The following is an 18,841-nucleotide window of genomic DNA, read 5'->3' on the forward strand; positions in this document are numbered from 1 at the left end:
AGTCACCACAGAAGCAGAGAGTGCTGGATTCCAGTCCAAGTCTGTCACGGAAAACCTGTGCCCTCAGCTCCTGCTGATTCCGCCTCACTGGCAATGTCGTAGTTTATCTCAGGTGTTTAAATCTAAATCTCACTCCAGAAAGCTTTGCATTTCTAATATCACAGAGTGCCATATAATAGAATGTTAGGGATACTGCTCAAAACTCATTACAGAGGAGGACTGTACTATGCTACTTGCCACAAATAATTAGCACATTATTTGACAAGCATTTTCTGAAAATGAACTAAAAAAAGACAAGGCCTTCTTAAAATTTAGAAAGGAAATCATTTTGGAATGGATTGTTCTATGATAATTTAGAGCTAAAATATCCCCCTAAAAACCACGTGTCCAGACTGGGTGCATGCGGGCTCTGACTCCATCAGAGGATTAACCTATTGATGAAATCATAATTTACCGGCATTGCTGGGAGGTGGTAGAAACTTGGGGGGGGGGGCCTAATTAAAGTGAGCAGACAATGGGGATGTGACCTTGTTGATTATATTTGTCCCCAACCCCTTCCTCTCTAGGCTCTTCCTCTTCTTCTTGATTTTTGGCTGCCATAAAGTAAGCTGCTTTCCTCTACCCTGCTTTTCCGCCATGAAGTTCTGCCTGACCACAGGTCTCATGAAATAAAGCAACTGATCATAGACTGGAACCCCCCGAAACCACGAGCCAGAATAAAACCTTTCTTTCTGAAAATTGCTTTTCTCAGGTACTTGATCACAGTGACAGGAAGCTGAATAGCATATTCTACTTCCTAATTTCTTTTTTTTTTTTTTTTTTTTTTTGTCTTTTTCCTTTTTATCGGTACCGGGGATCGAACTCACGACTGCCTGCTTGCAAGGCAGGCGCTTATGCCGCTGAGCTTCTTCCTAATTTCTTACAAATTGGTAAGAACTTGTTATGAGTGATTCAGTGCCATTGCTGTATTGCAGTGATGGCGAGCCTCATAGTCTTCAGCAATAATGAGCCTCCCTTTGTGCCACATACACCAGAGAGGCTCACCACAATGGTCTTATGGTCTCAAGGAAATGTCCTTTTGTATATCATAGGCTAATTTGGAGAGATTTTAAAGAAATGGAAAATCTAAAGTAGTAGTTCTTTTTCAGCTATAAATTGGGATCATCTGGGGAGTTTTTAAAATATGATTTTTAGGTCCTACTGCAAGTCAAGAATCAAAATCTTAAGTCTTTTTCAGAGAATCACGGTTTATTCCAGTTGAAAAGCATGGACCTGTTTTGTAGTTAACTGTTGTCTCAACTTGTATAAGAAACACCCAACTGATTGGATTTGTGTTGCTCAGGGTGTGACAGAAGGGATTTACTGAAGACAGAAGACCCAGCCTGGGTGTGGGTGGCACCAACCAATAAATTTGTAGCCTGAATGGATTAAAGGGGAATGAAGAAGGAAGGCTTTGTTCGGAGGAGCTCAAGTCTGCACCTTGGACTTTATCTCCTGGTTTCCAGCGCAGACTCTGTGGCTTCCAAAATAGACGGGTTCCCAACCGGACTCTGCAGTGAGCTCCACGTTCTCCACCTTTGCAACTGGATTGTTTCGCTCCCCAGTGTGCAGACAGCCCTTTTGCATTCTTCCACACCTCCTTCTGCAAATAGTTACTGTAAGTCTACTTTGTAAGAAATACATCGTATAACATGATATTAAATCTGTCACTCTAGTGAGCCCTGACTGATAAAGTCTGCAATAGTGATTCTCGAGGTGGGTCCTCAGGCCAACAGTACCATGGTCATCTAGGAATGTGCTAGAAATGCACATTGCCAGGGATGGAGGCAAATGCCTGGGATATCAGCCCCCTGAGTGGCTGAGACAGGAGGACCACAAGTTCAGGGCCACACTGGGTAATTTAGTAAGACCTGTATCATGATAAAAAAATTTTAAAAGGGTGTGGTTAAGACTCTGGTCTCAATCTCCATTACCACAAGAAAAGAAAAGGACAAAATTTTTTTAAAAGAACTGTAAATTGAATCCTGCCTCTGACAGAAGGCCCGAGTCAGATCCAGCGATCCATGTGTCAACAGCCTCCCAGGGGAGCTCCAGTCCACCAAGCTCGTACTCCTTCCTTAGGGCTGTCATAAGGCAGGTCCAGAAACTTGCTTATCAAGGTGGAAATGTGTTTCCTCGAAGCTCTGGGAATCAGAAGTCTGATAGGAAGGCTGACAGGGCATTGCCCCCTCCAGGATACCCCTTACCTCTTCTGCTTCTGGTGGTTTTGAACTATCCACCTTCCATCGTCCCAATCTGCCTCCATCTCACATCTCCGTGCATCATCCTCTCCTCTGCCTCCACTGGTCATCGGATTCAGGGTGCCCCTGGTAATTCGGAACAACCTCATCTTGAGATCCTTAATTTCACAACAATGTAATGTGTATTTTACCAAGAACTAGAGGCGTTTCAAGATGCCAAACACTAAGGAATGGAAACCGTTAAGGAGATGGAAATGCTAATTACCTTGATTTGCTCACTACATACTGCATGCATGCACTGAATGATCACACTGCACCCCATAAATATGTATAATTATGTGTTGATCAAAGAAAAAAGAAAAAATTGATTTCAAATTATTATGCCTACTAACATAGCCCTTCCTCTCACACTGACAAGTTCTGAGGATCTGGCTTTGAGGGTGCTGTAGTTTGGATGTTAAATATCTCCCAAGTCCACGTGTTGAAGCTTTGCTTTGCAGGACGGTGTCCTAGGGAGGTGGAGGTGGCAGCAATTTCAGGGGGCAAGGCCTCATGGAAGCCTCGGGTCACTGGGGTTGTCCTCCCAGAGAGGATGCTGGGGTTTGTCACTTCTTCTTCCTCTTTCCCTTCTGTGTCTGGTCACCAGGTAAAGTTCCCGGCCATTGCTACCCAGCTGCCAGAGGGCCCACCCTCTGAAATCTCCAGAACCATTAGCTAAGGAACATTTCCTGTTATAAGTTAATTATCTTGGATACTTCTAGAAAGCTAACACAGGGAGCACCACACAACCCACTACGACGCATAAGTCTGAGAAACAGAGGAAAGATGGATACAGAAATTACACATCAAAAAACATTCCCTTTATACAAGAGCCCACTGCCCCTTTCCCTCTCTACCCTTCAAAGCCCTGCTCACTCCCTTCCCTCCCTTCATCCCAACGACTATCACATATGTGTTTCCACAAGTCAACCTCTGTGCTTTCCCTGCAGTACTTGAGGAAGAATATTTCCGTGATTCCCTGACTCTCCTTTCATCCAGGTTGCAAAATTCGTATTTCTACTTCACTAGAAAATCCAGACTAGTAAAACAAGGCTCCCTATCTCAGACGCAATATCAGCACTTGTATTACAATATAAAAAATGGCCAGCTCTGATTTCAGAATTAATACCACAGATGACAATCAGGTGCTATATCAGTTCTACTTTTTATCATGTGACAAGTGTCCTCTAGTGGCCAATGCAGGAACTGATGGTAAGAACAAACCCTTTTTTCTTGTGTACTTATTAAATAACATACAGTGAACAAGTACTCCAACTTCTTCCTATACTATTTCAGAGATGCTTGAATATATTTTATTGGAATATTTATTCGATAAATTATTTAAATGTCACTGGGTAACTATGCAGCTTTACAGAAAGCAAGTATTTTTTCTCAAAAGGATAGTTTTGAAACTTCCTAATACATGAAATGCACAATTGTCACCGAAATCAGAAATCCTAAGTGCAATGTAGTTTCCAAGATGAGAAGAGCATTTTAACTCTTTAAAATTCCTTTATATTAATCCTTGTGCTTCTTTTTCCCTTTGAAAAATGGAAGTTATTTCAAGATAACTGAGCACATTCATTTACCTTTATAAGCCAACAGGGCCTGACACACAGTAGGAGTGACCCAGGGCCAGTGGTACTCAGGGAGGAGGCAGAGTGATATGGAACAGGAATGGTGGAATAGGCAGAGCTTTTTAAAAGAAATTTTCTTGTTTCTCTGAAAAAGAGAAATCTCCCAAAGGAGATCCCAAAGGCCAAGTTTATAGAGTTGACCGGATGGAATAAAAAAATGGATACTGGAACACAGATGACCAGTTAAAAGGCAGGGAACACACCATGCGGCATGGACCAGGGTGGTCATGAGCCTTCGGCAGGTTCTGGTGAGAAAGTCCACAGATGATTCAAAAGTGGGTTGCAAACAAGGAGCTAAGAAGTCATGAATTGTTCTAACTTCCTGACTTAGATTAAAAACATGCACAAAGTTTTCACTAAGATGGGAAATACCCTACAGGTCTAGAGAGTGGGATAAGGGAGGATTCTGGGTTTGGTCCATAAATTGGGTTTAAAGTACCTTGGGGATATCCAGATGGAAAGGTCAAGAAAAGGCAGTGAGAGATGTGGTTCTGGAGTCAAAGACAGAACAGTCTGAAATGAAACAGCTGCGAAAGACATCTGTTCAGGAGAACTGAAAGCCATAAAAAAATGGAAGGAAAAGGAATCTGGAAATAATAGAGCTCAAAGGTGTAGTAAGGCTGACTTGCAGAAAAGGATTAATCTCTTGAGCTTTGTACAGCTCAGAAGCAAGGAGTAACAAAGACAGAATAGGTCTCTTCTCAGGATGGCAGTCACAGGTGATGTAAACAGGACAGTCTGGACCAGGAACAAGACTGAAGAGACAGATTTTGTAAGGGAATGGAAAGAGGAAATGAAAATAGACGACTTGTCTATAGTGAGCTGTGACAGGAGTTGAGGCTGTCAGCAGAGAAGACTCCTTGAAGTATTAAACATATTTATGCATAAATCTGAGGACGTTTACAGCATTTTTGGCAGTTAGGGGGATAAGAGGGCTAGAGAGAGGGTAGAAACTTTGGCAAAGCAGTGGGAGACAAAGACTTAAAGAAGTTGGAATTCTCCAGAGGAGAGTAACTAATTTGGGGGATAATGGTATCTAATACAATAATCAAAACTATTGCTCATGGTGCGTGGGCCAAGATCTTCTCCCATGACTATAAAAACTCCAAGGAAGGGCTGAGTTGTAGTTTAATACACGCTGCCAGGCTATGGGTTCGATCCCCAGGAAATCCACAGGGTGGAGAACAGGAATGTAAAAGAAGCAGGAAATTAAAATAGGTTGTGATCTAAAGAAATATCCACTCTGGAGATCTCTGGACATACCTTGGAGTACATCAGCTCCCAAAAGCATGTGGAATTCATACTGAAGTATTCTACAGCAAGGGGACTGGCACTTCCTAAGGTTAGAGGATGTGGTGCCCCAGGCAACAAAGTGTTGAGCTTCAAAAGGCTAAAGTATTTGAGTTTTAAAATTACTTATTTTAATATAAATTACATTCCAAATCACTGTAAAATGTCACTTTCCTTCGCTTGCACAGAATGTGTTTCACTGAGTGAGAAAGTAAAGGGCAATTAGAGCTGACCTGTGAGTAATGAGAACTGGCCATGGGTGTGCGGTACTGGTGACTCACTGCATGTGTCACCATGGGAAGAAAATCCAAAATGATCTACTTCACAGGGCCTTCTCCTGGGGAGTCTTCCAGATAATTTGCCTGGTATTCTTCTTTTTCCCCAGCTAAAGAAGGCTTAATCAACACCCAACCCACACTTACACAAATGACCAGGAGATCATCAAGGAACGAGGGCAGAACACCCAGTTCCCCCAAATCCAAACCATCAGATCCACCTTAAATAGCCCAAAATACCCATCATCCTTGGTATGGGGAAAATTGTGTCTTTGTTGTATCCCCAAAGTCATATGGTGAAGCTCTAACTCTAGTACTGACAAAAAATAAATACCTTGTTCTAACCCACCTACTTGGGAAAGCCAACACATTCATTCAATTTAAAGTCATCTTTTCAGTTTGGTATATCTTTCCTTCCCCCTGCAATTAAAATCTACCCATCAAACATCACGATAAGGTATCTATCATCAAAACAAAGGTCAGGTGTCCTAGCTCCCTGGGGCAAAGGAACACACCCATGAAAACTTAGCACATCTCCAACCAGGGCACTAGGGAGGGGTTCTCAGGTGGTTAGGGCACCAATGTTTGTCACAGTGTGGATTTGGGGCCAGAGAAAATGCGCTAAATCTGGGTAGTGATAGTCAGAATTCGTAAGCCTAGCTGAGTTGCTGGAATAATCAACGGTCTCATCTGTGAAAAGTTACCAGCTCAAGTCTGTGGTCTTGAACCCACACAGTGAAATGAGCTGTGTGATGCATCAGAGGTTAGGGAGTTTGCTTTGAACATTGTGGTTTATAAAGTTTCTTTGTTTTGCAAGTTATGGGACAGTTTTGCATGTTGCGGTTTCCGTGGCATTTCTTATTACTCTTTGTGTCACCTCAGTGATGTTGTAAAGGCAAAGTTATAGAAAAGCAAATTTATAAACTGGGAGTGGTGGCTCACACCTGTAATCCTGGCACTCGGGAGGCTGAGGCAGGAGGATCCTTGCGAGTTCAAGACCAGCCTGGGCTACAAAGTAAACTCAAGGACAGCCTGAACTACAGGAGACCCTGCCTCAAAAAGACACAAGAAAAAAAAAAGCAAATTTATAAATGTTTTATAGCAAAAGTTAAACATCAGTTAGCTCGCCCTGCCTGTCACATGATCAGCCTGCTCAGCTCAGTCAACCTTGATTGACTGCATCCAGCTGTTTCTCCCACATAACGTGCGAGGGCAACCTCACTGCCTCCAGCTGTAATGCTTGTGTTTTCCTGCATAGAAAAATATACTTCACGGACCTCATGTCCAGGACAGACTGGCCCAGTCAAGGACACGTTTAACCCTTCTTGCTCCACTCAAACCCGTCTCCTCCTTTCCAGAATGCTCCTACCTTATGACAAACAGTTCCTTTTAAGTAAATCCATTTAGAACTAGCTTTCTTGACAACATATGACTTAATTCATGTAAGCAATCATGTAGTAGCTTGTCATCAGCCTTATACATCCTTCGTGCAAACTGTAGTTAAACTGAACTCTTCAGCTGACTCATGGCCAATGCTTTGGACTCTGATTCAGTCCCCCAGCCCGCCTGTGTTAACAATAAAATTGCCATCCAGAATCCTCAGGACAAACAGTCTTCCGTTCAGTTTGATATTGGTTTTTGTTCTACAACAGTGTCAGATGTGATCCACAAAGACATAAATCAGTGAGCTCTGTGTCGGTGAGGAATAATTCTTCTTTACTTTCTGGGCACTCAACATCAATTTATTTTTTCATGTGAACTGAGATTCAGATCGTAATTGCATCAGCAATTTAGCTGAAAAGTTCGAAGTGGGCCTCTGGAGTCCGGCAGACTGTGATTCAATACCCAGCTCCCCAGTTTGTTAGTTGTAGGATCTCAGCATCTCTGGATCAATCTCATCACCACTTTTTGGCATAAATAATAGTTCCCCTGTAAAATTATTGTGAGGATTAAAGAAATGAATGCATGTGGCCTAGTCATCTAATATAAAGGGAAACAAAAACCTCTAAAATTTGGCAGCTTCTACTAAACAGCAGTTTTATTCTGCTTTTGACTTTGTCTGTCAGGAGTTTGGGAAAGGTTCTGCTGAACTTTCCTCTCTGCTCCACCGAGCATCAGCTAAGGAGATTCCTTAGGGACCATAGGACCCACCTTTAAGACAGCTTACTCCTGCCTGGCAAGTTGGTGCTGGCTGGCAGCTAGAGACTTCGATTCCTCTCTCATAGACCTCTCCACCAGGCTGCTGCAGTTCCGAGAGGCCACAGTTAGGTTCCCAGAGACCTGAGCAGAAGCTGGCAGGCTTCTTACTGCCCTGGGTCCCAGGGTGTCACCTAAACTGCATTCTATTAATGAAGCCATCACAAGAGCCAGCACAGATTCACTGGGAAGAAGGAAGATCTTCCTTTCACTGGATGCGGAGGGAAAGGATTTGGGGCTGTCTTATGCTTGCCACAGTAACCACTACATTCTGCAAGCGATTACAGTCCTTGACTATATTGTACAGGACATGGGACACAGACAGCTTTTGTTTCCTGAAATGGCTATAGGAACATTAATACATGACTTAGCTTCCTGATAGAAGATTTGTCATTTTTAGGAACCATATTTCATCAAGGAATATTTCTGCGGGCTTCTTCAATAGTCATAGGCACATCAATGCAAATGATCCTTTTTCAGACATGAATTCTAGCAAGGCTTAAATTTGTTGAAACATTTTTTTTTCTTTTCCTGTTATTATCAGTGTCTATCACTTTTACAAGATACTGGGTTTCAATTTGCATAATCTGTTTTCCTCCTATTCATCACGCCAGTGCCTTCCTGTATACCTCCTCTCCTTATTCCCATTTTCGACCTTTGTCATCTTCAGATCCTATAAATGAGGCAGAACAAGCAATATTTGGTTTGTTCCACAGCTGCCTTGGCTGGCTCCATGCCCTGGCTAAACCTGCAGATGTAGGTATCCGAGCAGCACGGTGGCCTAACGTGCTTTGGGTATGCAGCAGGGAGTGGTGTACCTGGATCAAATGGTAGCTCTATCTTCAGTTGTTTGAGGAACCTCCATACTAATTTCCACAGTGGCTATCCTAGTTACAGTCCCACCTGCAGTGCAGAACGGTCCCTCCTTTCACCCCAGGGAGCCTTGCCAGTAATTATTGTTTTTCATATGCTTGATGACCATCACTGTGATTGGGGTAACATGAAATTGAAATGTAGTTTTGATTTGCATTTCCATAATGGCTAAAGATACTGAACACTGTTTCGTGCACTTATTTGCCATTTATGCTTCTTTTGAGAAGTGTCTGTGTATTTCATTTTCCTATTTATTGACTGGGTCATTTGACTTTTTGGTGTTAAGTTTTTTGAATTCTTTATATATGCTAGATATTAATCCTCTTTTGGAAGAGTAGCTGACACAGATTTTCTCCCATTCTGCAGGTTCTCTTGATTGTTATTTTCCTTGTTAGATAGAACCTTTTTAATTTGATGTGGCCCTAATCATTGGTTCTTGCTCTTATTTCCTGCACTCTTGGAGTCCGACTCGGGAAGTCTTTGCCTATACCTATGGTTTCAACTCTTCCTTATGTTTTCTTTTAGCAGCTTACTGAAATGTTTTTTCATATCCAGATTGCTCACGAAGCTCATTTTGAGGCTATGTGTATATACACCAATTATCTCTTGCAATAGCTGCCAGACAAGGATAGGGAAGAATTAACAGTGCTGGCAGGCTGTTTGTATCACTGAAAGCTCTAAAAGGTTCACCATCACTGAACTAGGACTTAGGCAGACATTAAGTGAAACCACTTGTTCTCATCTCAGCCCCAAACCAGCACTGAGATTCTGATGCAGGGGAAGGAAACTCCCAACCTACTATATGTCCAGAACAAGGCCATGTTCTCTAAAATCAAAGAATGAATTTTAGGAACAGTGGAGGTTAGGAGCAGAATATATTTATTGAGAGAAATAAAGCTTCTATGAGAGAGACAGAAGGGGTCCCGGTGGGTTGCCAGGGACTCTGTCTTTTCCAGGGACTTTTATAGAGTAAAATCATGAGGTTAGATGGGTCTAAGGTAGGCATAAGGCGGGACAGAGCTGTGGTCAACCAATGAGATTAACTGCTCAGGAAAAATCGATTAAATCAGGGACAAGGGCCAGGGATTTAGCTCAGCAGTTTAAGCATACCTACCTGGCAAGCACGAGGTTTTGAGTTCTATCTTCGGTACCAAAAAAAAAAAAAAAAAAAAAAAAAAACCCAGGGACAAACTGGGAAGCGAGTCACGTAGTAAGCAGGGATGCTTAATAGCAGGACTCTTCCTGCAGCAGCGGGGTGGGACGCTGACTCCTGACTTCCTCAGGGTGGGAGAGAACTACTTGGACTGTGAACCCTTAGGTTGTGGTTGTATTTGCTTTGTCTTTTGTCTTGAGATCTGGTCCACAGCAGGAGATATTTGTCTCTTCAGAGGTCACAAGGTATCTGAATTTCTGCACTGGCTCCTTTGAGGGCCCAACCCTGTCTGACTGCCTATAATAATTCTAACTAACTCAGCTGCCTGTAACAATCCCATGGGATACAGTAAAATGACCAGTAAGTTCTTGAGCAAGAAGGAAGTAAAGACTTCAGGCATGAGAGAGGAAATACAGCCACCTGATTATTGCCCAGTCCCATTTTTTGAAAGGGAAAAGAGAATATTTAGACAATAAAAATTTTCTTCAGGAGTCAGACCCTAGTGAGTCAGCACCATTCATGGACTGGGGGTAGAAAGAACAAAGGACACATCAGCAAGCAAACCCAGCCTGGGAACCAATGCTGTGTGGGCCTCTGCCAAAATGGAACAGCCAGACTCCAACCCCTTCAGTTGTTCGGGTTGGCAAACAAGAAGTACCACCCCCTCATCCCCATCCACACTGTAAGCAACCAGCTTATCTGCAGAAACACTGGCTGTGATGATACCTATGGAGGTGAAGTGCAAACCTGTGGTGCTGTGGTGTTTCACCAAAATTGCAGGTCTAGGGCCAGTGGTCTGATCATAGATTCAGAGGATAGCGGCACGCAATGTGGCATCTAGGGGAGATCGCCTTCTGAGGGTTGCAAACAATGTTGAGACAAGTTCACTTTGATGGGCCTTCTTGACACCTCTAAGGATGGAGGCTCTCAAGCTCCATATTGACAGCTATTCTCTTCCCGTATCATTAAATATCATTGCTACCTAGATCAGACCCAAATACAGATCTTGAAACCAGATCTCTCCTCGGAATTTTATCACTGCACACCCAACTGCTGCGTGACATCACTTCTGTGTCACCAATATCTTAAACACAACAGGGAGCAAATATGTTTGCCCTCTACCCATAGCACCCCTCATGCTTTCGCTGGACCCTGAAGTTGGTCACCTCTGCATATTCCCATATGAGTAATGTCATTATCTTCCTATCATCAAGGGTTCAGTCAGACACCCAAGAATCACCCCAAACCCCTGCTTCCCCCTCCCTCTCCCACATCCAGTCTGCGTCACCAAGGTCTGTTGAGGCCACATTCAAAATATGTGCAGAACCCAAATGCTACCACTTTCTCAGAGCCACGACCTTAGTGGAACCCACCCCAGATATCACCATGTGCTCCCCACCGCCAAGCAGACAAGCCTCCACCTGTATATGCTAGAGACCAGGGTAGCTCTGAAAAATAACATTAGCACATGTCACCTTTCTTCCTCCCGCAAAAGGCTTGAGGTGAAAATGACTTACAGTATTTTTCTCACTTTAGTAATAACAGTTGAGGTATCAATTTTTTCCCTCTAATTTTTATTTCCGGGCATACATTTGCAGTACGTTATGCTCACATTCCATGTAGGGAGTTGGTACAGATACATAACCCAGCTCTATTCTCGCTTCATCACCCTTCCCTTCTCTCCCTCCTCCTGTCCTGAATGTCTTAGTCCCCTTCCCATTGGCAGAAGATCTACCTCCCTATTTCCTGTCACCTATTAGTTTGCTCTTTATAGTTTGTGTTTCTCATATAGGAGAAACCATATGATACTTGAGCTTGTGTATGTGGCTTGTTTCATTTAACCTTATGGTCTTAAGGTGCATCCATTTTCCTACAAATGACTCCAATGTATCCTTCTCTGTGGCAGAGGACTCCATTGGGTGGATAAACCACATTTTCTTTATCCAGCCATCTGTTGATGGATACATAAACTACTTCCAAGTTATACTATTATGAATGTGCTACTATAAACATGAATATGCATTTATCACTGTAATATGATGCCTTTAACACTCTCAGGAAGATCAAGAAAGGGAATAGCTGGGTCAAATGGATTTCCTTGCTCAGTATCTTAAGGAATCTTCATACTAATTTCCACAGTGGCTGTACTAGTTTACATCCCCACCACCAAAGGAGCAGGGCTTCTTTTTCCCTGCAGGCTTCCCAGCATGCTATTATTTAATTCCTTAATGATAGCATTTCTTCTGGAGTGAGACGGTGCCTTAGTTATTTTCATTCTTGTTACTGAGACAAAATACCTGAGCCAGCATGACAGAAGGAAAGGTTTATTCTTGTAATTCTGGAGGTTTCGGTCCACACTCAGCTGCTCCAAGGCAGCGTGGCACGGCACGACATTCCTTCATGGCCAGCTGCAGACAGCAAGGTGCAAAATGACAAGAGAGAGCAAGCGAGGGAGAGATGCCTTCTTCCCGCCATTACATCGTATGCTGGCTCCCCCCCTGGATGGGGTGCAGCACTCACATCACCAATCCGAGCACTAGACAATCAACCAATCACAAACGCTAGATTTGGTCACGCCCATAATTCACGAAACTGGGGCCACTGACATAAACCATGACAGATGGAATCTCAGTGTTGTTTTAATTTGCATCTCTAATCGCCAGATTCCTATTCTTTCTAAGAGGTGACCTTTCTGTTTTTGTTAGTGTTCTTTTTCTTTTTTCCTTTTCCTAAGTCAATAAAATACCTTGGGAATATATGCATCATCATTTGGCAACAGACTTCACTTTGACATGTGGACTAGCCAGCCAGTCCCATCTCATCTTTTTAGAAGATATATCAATTTAAGTGACTCCTGAAACTTTAAAGGTTCACAATGACTTCAATTTGAATGCAATAGAAAAATGAATTCTTTATAAGATTCTATAAGGCAAGGTATCAAACTATCTTTTGTAAATGACCAATTTATATTTTTAAAAAACCTTTCAATCCTTCTCTGATGGATATTTTTATAAAATGGAATAAAGATGAATTACTAGGAAAAAATGAAAATGAAACATGATACAAAAACTTGAGTCTAACTTTTTTAGATTGCAAAGATATATAAAACCTCCCTGCCAAAATCATTTAAAAGGCTTTAGGTGCTTTTTTCAATTTCTGTAGTTATCCCATCCTGTAAGCACCAACACTAACTTAGCTGGGTGACCTGGCTCCTGCCTACCTCTCACTCTGTCCCAAGTACTCTCTCACGTCTTCACTCTGTTCCAGCACTGCTTGCGATGCCGGACACAGAATGAGCTCTTTCCAGCCCAGAGGTACATTGTTTTCCTGGGATCTGGAGGCTTCTCCACCCTCTACTCTTCTACCTGGAGGGTTCTCCCTCACCCAGTCTCACTTTAATTCCATCTTCCCAAAAGGCCATCTCTACTGAAGTAAGTAACCCTGCTCTTCCCTAACAAAGCACCTGCTTAGTTTCTGTGTACCACTAATCATAATTCACATGATTGACCATATCAGCTTCATTTATCATCATGACCCAGCTCACAGTAGGTACTCTGGAAACATCCGCTGAGCAACTAAGTGAGAAGCTTTGCTGATAGCCCACACTGTTAGCCATCTGCCCATCTCCAAACACCTAGCATCTGGGCCAGGGCAACTCAGTCAAAATAAACTACAAAAGGAGATGATACCCTAGGACTCTGTTCATCTGTTCATTTCAATGAGAAATTCCCTTAGTACTAAGTCCAATATGGTTATGTAAGATCACTGTCTACCATTCATTATTGTGGGGGGAAAAATGGTATTTTTTGTGGGGAGAAAAAAATATTGAGTGTCTTCCATGACACTTTTTGATTAACCTCACAAATACTTTCTTTACTCACCTTGTGTGTGTGAAATTTGTATAATTCATTCAGAAAATAACATTAATGTATAGAAGTCAAACTTTCAAGTTAAGATTTAAACTAGCATGGTAAAGAAACCATGCCTTCCCTTGAAGCAGGCTCCACCATGCTGATTGGAAAGAGCCTCAGCCAGAAGAGAAACTGTACCCTCCTGTGAGCCAGCCCTTGCAGACAGAAAAACCAGAAAGACATCCCCTTCCCTCCCCACTGATTTTGAGGGCTCAGGGGGAGATTATAGCACTTGAGGGGAAGGAAATAGTTTGAGGCTTGTATTGTTTGACTGACTCTGCAGCCTGGGGCTGATAGTCTGGGCACCTACTTGGAGGATGGCAGTGTGCACTGTGGCAGTTGTGGGGGATTTCCTCCTGTCTTGTTTTTGAAATCCCATGTTTTGTTGCATTTTACTGTTTCATTTTATTCCTAACCTGAGCAACTATTTTGAAGATAACAATGTACAGTATTGTTCTGTTCTAATTTATTGTTTTATTCAATGTTATGTTTTGATTTTATTGTGTCCTGTTTTGTTTGACTTTGCTATGTCTTATGGTATGGACAACTATTGTGAAGATAGCAAGATATATTACAGTAGCCATTGTTGATTTCGTATTGCCCTGTTTTGAAGTTCTATACCACTTTCACTGTTTTGTTTTGATTGGCTTTATTCTGTTTTGTTTAGTTGGGCTTTATTGTCTTTAAAATAAAAGTAAGTAAGTAAATAAATAAAATAACCATGATGGTGTCTTTTAGGGCAGATCTGTTTTATGATTTTTTTATTTTGTCTTTCCTTTGAAGGTTTTTGCATAATTACCCAAACATGAATGGAAAGTCAATTCAAAAACAAAAATATCCCCCAAGCATTCAAATCTTTATTGCAGGTAGTACCCTAGCTGACTACTCTTTTTTTAAAAAAATGTATATGTAACTGAATTTCCCTGCCATTATTCTGTAGAAATTCAATTAAACATTTTAAAGAAAAATTTTCAAGATGTAGCTATCCACATCTGACACAAAACAAGGTATTAGAAGAGCCTAGTTTAGAGTGTGGGTGAAGAGAGAGATATAGGGGATAACTAGCAAAGGGCTCAGCCAAAACTGAACAAGGAGGGCAAGATTAGATTAGATTTCAGGGTCTTTAATCAAAAAACAGACTAGAGCACCAAGTAGTCCCTCTCACACTTCCTTGAATGTGAAAATTTCCTTCTCCAAGGTCAAATGATCCAGACAGAAATAAGGAAGGGGAAGGGAAGTATTTCATTATAGATTCCCTGAACCAAACTTGGGTTTCTGTTATCTAAGAGGCTACCACCAATAAAAGAACCGCCACCACCCTAAAGAGCGCTAATCAACCTATTGCTTTCCTTCAGATTTTTAATGCCTTCAGGAAAGAGATTTTGTCTCTCAGATCCACCCCTGTAACTCAGCAACAGCACTGCCTTAAATACCAGAAGGGATCAGTTATAAGTTTCGAGTGCTGAGTTGAATAAATGCCTTAGTGCTCAGAGAATGGTGAGTACAGCTGTGTGCCACTTAAACATGTATTGAGTCCGATTTCATGCAAAGCTTTGCACTAAATGCTAAGTGGACAAAACAGTAAAGACCCCTGCAGTTCTTGCCGTCTAGGAGCACGAGGTCTAACTGAGGAGCCAAATGTACACCAAGGGACACCAGCAAATGGTGAAGCAAGCAGCGCCAAATTCTCCTTTCCCAGAGACATAGAAATTGTTAGAACTGTCAGAAATCCAGGAAACACTAGGTGAACAAGAAGGTGCTTTAAAGTGTAAGGAAAGTTCTGCAGCAATTTTATAGTACTTTTGGTTCTGCAGCAGTGGTTGATTTCCACAGTAGATATTTCTTTCTGATTCAGGAGGGAAGGAGCAGACTTTACTCACAAAGTCTGCACATCTGTTCTAATCTGTCCCAGGGCTACCTGTGTAGGACTGAAGCAAGGTAATCTTGTCTGTTTTTTCTCTTTTCCGTCAGTCTTAGTTACTTTTCTCCAGGCTAACACAAAATACTTGAAGCCCAAAGTTAAAGAGGGTAAGGTTTATTTAGTTCACAGTTTATAGATGTTTTAGTCCATAATCAGCTGGCCCTAAGGCAGGGGCACACATGGCCGAGGGGCAACAGTTCATGCAGCAGAAGACAGCAAAAGTAGCAAGAGACAATATTCTTTCTGTCCCTGAGCCAGGGGTATAGCTCAGCAACACAACACCTGCCTGGCAAGCGTGAGGCCCTGAGTTTGGGTCCAGGATCAAAAAGAAAGACAAGGTTTTCTGTCCCTTATTTTGTACGTTCCTTATAATGTATGCAGGGTGAATGCAGCACTCAACCCTTAATCCCAACATTGGACCATGCATGAATCAATCACAAACTCTAGATTCAGCTATTCTGAAAAAGTCTGCCTGCCACCCCCACATAACTGCACCAGGCCTTAGGGGGAAATTTAGACACAAATCATAACATAACTCATCTGTTTTCATAGCTCAGCAAACAGGTCAAAAAATCAATGCCCCAGAACATGAAAGCCAAACTCACCACTCTCAGATGCCTGGAGCAAAAGAGAGCAATCAAAGCCTACAATAGGCTTCCCTAGGGCATAAACTGGGGAGGGTTTTAGAGAAGTTGGGACCTTCAGAAGCAGCTATGTAGCCCAGGAGCTGACAAATCCAAGGGCACCTCTAGGAAGGCACGCATTCAGAGAAAAGACTGGAAAGGGTCTTACGCTTCAATTTAATCTTGGTATTAGCTAGACTAGCTGTTCAGGGTGGGCTTTCCACACAAAGCAGTGTAGGTCAAAGAGCCTGGCTTTTCCCTTTTGTTTGCTTGTTTTTGGCTTCTGGCATTCAAGGAAATCTCTGTCAGAATACTTGCTAAGTGAAAAGTATTCATATGTACATTCACCAGTGAAGTTGTCTTGGCTAAAACACCTGGCTACAGAGTCCTGTCTGGGCCAAAACCCTTTCACTAAGCCCAAGGTAAGAAGCAGAGATGTCACTGACCTCACATGATAAGGAATACAGGGCAGTAGACTTTGGAAAAGTCACTGAACAAACAGACCACGGTTCTTTTTTAAAGGCAAGCATTTTAGGAAAAAAATGAATCTGATTTAAGAGTTACCACATTAGCATATTAAAATATCTGCTTTTCAAACCCCCCCCCAAAAAAATCACAAGGTATACAAACAAACAGGAAGGTATAATCTGCTTAAAAGAACAAAATAAACTGATAAAATCCAGACCTAAGGAAGCATATACATCAAATTTATGAGGTTAAGACTTTAAACAACTGTCTTAATATACTCAGAGTGACACAGTCGTGACATACTTAAAGACTATCATAAGGATAAGGCACAGGCAGAATGCTGAGCTTAACCTGCTACTCATGAAACACATTTGTGTCTTTTTCTGAGAATCCAGAAACAAACCCATGTATGTATGACAAACTGAATTTGACAAGGATACCAGGTTTGCTCAGTGAAAAAGGAACAAGATTTTCAACAAATGGTTCTGGGACAAATGAATTTCCACAGGTAAAAGAATGGAGCTAGACCACCATATCATACCATTCACAAAAATTAATGGATCAACAGTGTAAGAGCAAAACCAAGAAACTCTTAGGCCTTGGAACTGGTAATACAGTTTTAATACGACACCACAAGCACAAGCAGTGAAAGAAAAAATACTTAAACTGTATTTTATATTAAAATCTTTGGTGCATCAAAGGATACGCTCAAAAAAGTGAAAAGATAACCCCAGAATGGGAGAAAAGATTTGCAATTCATACATATGACAAGGATTTAATATTCAGAATTTATATAAAGAACTAAACGTCAGTAACAAAAAAGACAGTGCAATTTAAAAATAGGCAAAGGCCTTGAATAGGTGTTTCCCCCAAAGATATATAGAAATGATCGAGAAGCAGATGAAGAGATACTCAGTATTGTGCATCATTAGGCAAATGCAAGTCAAAATCACAGTGTAATACAATATCCATAATTCTAAAGCCGAAGGAACTAGCTTTGACAAGAGTATGAAGAAATCAGAACTTGTATCCGTGGTCAGGAGGAATGTACAGCGGTACCGCTGCCATGGAAAAATTCTGTGGTTCCTTCAAAAGTTTAACAGAATTACCTTATAGCCCAAGAATTCTGCTCCTAAGTAGACACCCCAAGGAATTTCAAACAGAAACTCAGACAGACAGAAGCTCATATGGTATCATTCATTGACGTATTATTCACAGCAGCCAGAGATAGAAACGACGTAAGTGTTCTTCAATAGATGAATGGAAAAACTAAATGTGGTATGTACGTAAATGGAATATTAATGAAGATTTTCTTTTTTCTCCACCATGGAATATTATTGATCCATAAAAGGGAATGAAGTTCTGATACATGCTACAATATATGTATAAACCTTGAAAATATTGTGCTAAGTGAAATAAATCAGGTGCAAAAGGATATTGTATGGTTTTGTTTATATAAAATACTTATAATAAGCAAAAATAAAAGCCACAGAAAACAGATTAGAGGTCACCAGGAAGGGGATGAGGAGGGAAATAGGAAGTTACTGCTTAATGGTTTCTGTTTAGAGTATAAAGAAAGTTTTCAAAATAGATAGTGGTAGTTATTTTGCACAACAGTATGGATGTAATACTAATTCCACTTTCAAAAATATTAACCATATTTCACCACAGTTTTTAAAGCTAACAAAAGAACATAAGCACAGCTGGGCACGTGGTACATGCCTATAATCCCAGCACGCTGCGAAGTGGATACAGAAGGATCACAAATTCAAGTCCTTCCTGGGCAACTGAACAACTTAGCAAAACACTGTCTTAAAAATAAAAAATGGAAAAGACTACGGATGTGGCACATTGCAGAATGTCCTAAGTTCAACCTCTCGTACTGAAAAAAAAATGAAAATGAGTAAGTGTCTACAGGTTTTTTCATAGGAGATTATGTTCATTTAACTAACATTTCTTAAGCACTCCCTGGACCACTGCTTTGGCCAACAGACATTAAGAAAAAGTTCCACTGCTTAAGGAACTTACAATTCAGGCAGCAAACAAAATGAGTACCTGACCTGCATCAGACAAGGTAAGAAAATAAGATCAAAACAAAGTCAAAATATTCTGGGAAAGAACAGTAAGTGTCAATGTTGGAAAAGGCTGACAGTGAGACCACAGCCCTCGGACAGGAGCAGAGCACTGAGAGGACAGGAGAAGAGCAGGCAGGAAA

At 41.5% G+C, this 18,841-nt stretch overlaps 1 protein-coding gene across 2 annotated transcripts in view; it reads right to left on the minus strand.

The window, feature by feature from the left end:
• Positions 1-800: 800 nt before the first annotated feature.
• The window catches only part of Ostf1 (osteoclast stimulating factor 1), an 85,565-nt gene continuing 67,524 nt past the window's right edge, over positions 801-18,841 (minus strand). The window contains exons 10-11 of one of the 2 annotated variants that reach the window (XR_010047821.1): positions 2,247-2,366; positions 801-1,642 (exon numbers count right to left, since the gene is read on the minus strand). Coding sequence is in view for 1 of the 2 variants with exons in the window: in XM_063249691.1 (XP_063105761.1) it covers positions 2,356-2,366 (11 nt within the window). In the remaining variant the exon portion in view is untranslated. Of the gene's footprint in view, positions 1,643-2,231; positions 2,367-18,841 lie in introns of those variants that run through there. The other variant, XM_063249691.1, reaches the window with a different exon arrangement.

The sequence above is a fragment of the Cavia porcellus genome, unplaced genomic scaffold (assembly GCF_034190915.1).
Source record: "Cavia porcellus strain 051 isolate PalLab524CR breed Dunkin Hartley unplaced genomic scaffold, mCavPor4.1 scaffold_1, whole genome shotgun sequence".
NCBI classification, from domain to species: Eukaryota; Metazoa; Chordata; class Mammalia; order Rodentia; family Caviidae; genus Cavia; species Cavia porcellus.